The sequence below is a fragment of the Elaeis guineensis genome, chromosome 3 (genome assembly GCF_000442705.2).
Source record: "Elaeis guineensis isolate ETL-2024a chromosome 3, EG11, whole genome shotgun sequence".
Lineage (NCBI taxonomy): Eukaryota > Viridiplantae > Streptophyta > Magnoliopsida > Arecales > Arecaceae > Elaeis > Elaeis guineensis.
Window position 1 is genome coordinate 121061895 of NC_025995.2, and position 3695 is coordinate 121065589.

Consider the following 3695-nt stretch of genomic DNA (forward strand, 5'->3'; position numbering starts at 1 on the left):
CCTAGGTCGGTGGCTAGCTGAGTGGCGTCGGGCCCCTCCGTTGATCGGCGAGTCTTATGTGAGTCGGCCATCAGGCTTCCAGGTCCAGTCGGTCGGGAAGAGTACGTCCGACCGACACATCTCAGTTGGTCGTGGGCCGATAATTGGCCAGTGATGGCGTCCGTCGGTCGGTCGTTCCGACCGTCAGTCGGTCGGTCGGTCTCTCCGGCCATCAGTGGGTCGGTCGGTGGATATTCCCCAACAAAAACATATACCCCATCCTTGGATGGGTCCAACTTAATATAGCTGGGCGTCGTTAAGCTTGTGGGATCGCAGTATTAATTTCTCCTTTATGCTAGTGGACATGCATTTGAAGCCTCGTATAAATATATGTAGCGTATATAGATCGACATCTTCATGCCTGCAAGTATGTATGGTACGAGATTTCATACAATTATACACCAAGATTCTCATGGGAAGTATAATTTTATTACGGAATACTATGTATAACGAAATTGATTATACGACTACTTCAGTATACAGAAATAAAGTTGTGTTTCTTGGACTTGTTGGTGTGGGTTAGTTGAGCTCCATCTCCTCTTCTTTTTTTCCTCTCCAAGATTTTTGTGAGGGAAGTAAGGTGTATTTGTCTTCTCCAACAACAAAATCGCGCCTGCTGTCTTTACACAATCACAAAATATTCTTCAGACATTTAGGTTGGGCTGACAATTGGCCATCTGTTTCCAAAAATAAACCAGACCGCAGAGGGAGAAAGTGAAGGGTAACTTCCTAAAATATGGACAACAACTGGGCTCCGAGCCAAGTAGAACATGGCAGAAAGGGAGATGAAAAGATGAACACCATAACTATCTGATCAAACACCATACTTTGACGAAGATTTCAAGAAAATGGGGCTAGCTAGATAAAAGAAACTTGTTGAAATGGGAAAAAGGATCACAGCTGTCCCAAGAGACAAAACTCTTTTTCAAGAGGAAAAGTTTCATATAGCTTGGACACATAGGCAATCATTAATTAGCTGCCTCGAACTCTAACATTATTTCCACGAAATTTGTGTGATCCGAGAGTCTGAGAGGTTTCCCTTGTGGCATTTATAGACATGGGTCCTTTGGAGAGTCTTCCTATTGCCATCATTTCCTCTGCAGAGTTTCCTTCTTCAGACCCGACTTCTTTCGAGGGAGGGCCCGTTCATTTCTTTTATCGTGTCAAACTTGCACCATGGGGGTTGAGTTTGGTGTTCCATTGTCAGAAATTGCAACCTCTAACACCCATGGCGAAGACTCCCCTTACTTTGCTGGCTGGAAAGCTTATGATGAAGATCCTTATGATGCTGTCAGCAATCCTTCAGGAGTCATTCAGATGGGATTGGCAGAAAACCAAGTAAGTTTGCCATCCTGCAAGAAAAAATAAAGAATTTAACTAGTTTTTGATACGCAGCCAATGTCTGATCAGTATGAAGAGAGACAATATTAATTTTTGAATTAAGCTTCGAATTCATGAGTCTTCTCTGACCATCCCCTCTTTTTGGTTTGGACAGGCTTCGTTTGATCTACTGGAAAACTATTTGGAGCAACACCCGGAAACATCCTGCTGCCAAGGAAGTGGAATCTCTAGCTTCAGAGAAAATGCCTTATTTCAAGACTACCATGGGCTCAAAACATTCAGAGAGGTACTGTCCTTTAGCCGTTAAAACAGTTCATACTTTATCCACTCTTCTTCGATCTCTGGTTTGCTGCAGTGCTCTTCTAACTAGAAAAAATTTTCTGGCATCAGCTTCAAATCTGACATATATGCTTCTATGATCTCAGGCAATAGCAAGTTTTATGGAGCAGGTAAGAGGGGGGAGAGCTAAGTTTGACCCCGACCGCATTGTTCTCACTGCAGGCGCCACTGCAGCAAATGAGCTACTGACCTTCATCTTAGCAGACCCAGGAGATGCTTTGCTAATTCCAACTCCCTACTATCCAGGGTAAGAGCTATACATAGACAGCATCTTGTTCATTAATCAAAGCACTCTTCTAGACTAGAGTCCTCTTGACTAAATATCACCGGCATCCACTTGCTGCAGATTTGATAGAGATCTAAGATGGCGAACTGGAGTTCGCATAATTCCAGCCCACTGCCACAGCTCGAATGGCTTCCAGATCACCATCAAAGCCTTGGAAGATGCACACGCCAAAGCAGTAGCCGCAAACGTCAGAGTCAGAGGAATTCTATTGACAAACCCATCAAACCCACTGGGAACTGCAATCACAAGGTCTGTTCTTGAAGAGATCCTCGACTTTGTTGTGCAGAAGGACATCCACTTGATATCGGATGAGATCTACTCGGGTTCGGTATTCTCCTCGGCCGAGTTTGCGAGCATAGCTGAAATTGTTGAAGCCCGAGGTTATGAAGATTCTGATAGGGTTCATATCGTCTATAGCCTTTCAAAGGATCTTGGGCTGCCAGGCTTTAGAGTGGGGACGATATACTCGTACAACAATAGAGTGGTGACGACAGCTAGAAGAATGTCCAGCTTTACACTCGTCTCATCCCATACTCAAAAGATGTTGGCCTCCATGCTGTCTGATAGGGAGTTCACAGAGAATTATATAAAGACAAACAGGGAGAGGCTTAGGGAGAGGTACGAGTATATTGTTGAAGACCTGAAGAATGCTGGGATTGAGTGCTTGCAAGGGAATGCTGGTCTGTTTTGCTGGATGAATCTTGGGCCGTTGCTTGAAGAGGCCACAAGAGAGAGAGAGCTGAGCCTTTGGAAGTTGATATTGCTGGAGGTGAAGCTCAACATATCCCCAGGCTCTTCATGCCACTGTTCTGAAGCTGGTTGGTTTAGGGTGTGCTTTGCTAATATTAGCAAGCAGACACTAGATGTAGCACTATGGAGAATAAAGGCATTCGTGGAGAAGAGCAACGCAAGAAAACCGCAAGCTTAGCCGCGATTTCTTTTTGACCTTTTTACCTATTATGATGGTAAAATCATTTTTGTTGAAGCCTCCCTTTTTTTTTTCTTTTTTTTTTTTTTCCTTCTTTTTCTATGATGAGAAGGTTTATAGTTTGAAGGAGGTACTGGATACCTCTTTCATTTTTTATTTTATTTTATTTTTTTACATCAACAAACTTCAAATCCTCCATCCTTTAAAACCAAATAAAGTCACTACAAGCAAAGATACTCAGTTCAACCTATATAATGTTGTTTAGCTAAGCATGCATGTAATATGAACGTTTTTGTGGAGACAGAGAAATAAAGCCCCTTTCTTTTTGAATAATAGTACCTCCTGAGCAAAGAAAATTATATGTTATGCTATGCGTCACGTGGCGGTGCACCATACCAATCACAGCCTTTCTTCCTCGTGTGTAAACACGTCTGTGTGCTCTGATTTTATATCAACATCTCCCCTTTGATTATTTTGCAATGTATTATATATGGGGCATGCTTTGACCATCTTCTTCGTTTTTTTTTTTTTTTTACCCTGAAATTATTTTTAACTCCTTTCTTGAGGATTTTTTAACCCCTTTTATTAACAGCGGGATCAGTAGTAGTTAATATTCTTCTGAAATCTGAACCCGGCTTCCATTGTCCTGCCTCGGATTCTTCTCAGCTGTGGGCAATGGATCATTGAAAGGTTAGCGAGAAAAATTTCTCTCTCTCAGAGATGGTTACACACGATCAAAGAGAGATGGCAGGCGAAGTATGC

The 3695-nt window shown here is 42.7% G+C and overlaps 1 protein-coding gene across 1 annotated transcript; it reads left to right on the top strand.

Moving 5' to 3' along the window:
* The first annotated feature begins 1036 nt into the window (after window positions 1-1036).
* On the top strand, window positions 1037-3277 carry LOC105040474 (1-aminocyclopropane-1-carboxylate synthase 7). The gene is made up of 4 exons (XM_010917013.4): window positions 1037-1377; window positions 1535-1666; window positions 1806-1966; window positions 2066-3277. The coding sequence occupies exons 1-4, from the start codon at window positions 1216-1218 to the stop codon at window positions 2931-2933; spliced, it is 1323 nt and encodes a 440-aa protein (XP_010915315.1). The 5' UTR covers window positions 1037-1215; the 3' UTR covers window positions 2934-3277.
* Window positions 3278-3695: the final 418 nt, after the last annotated feature.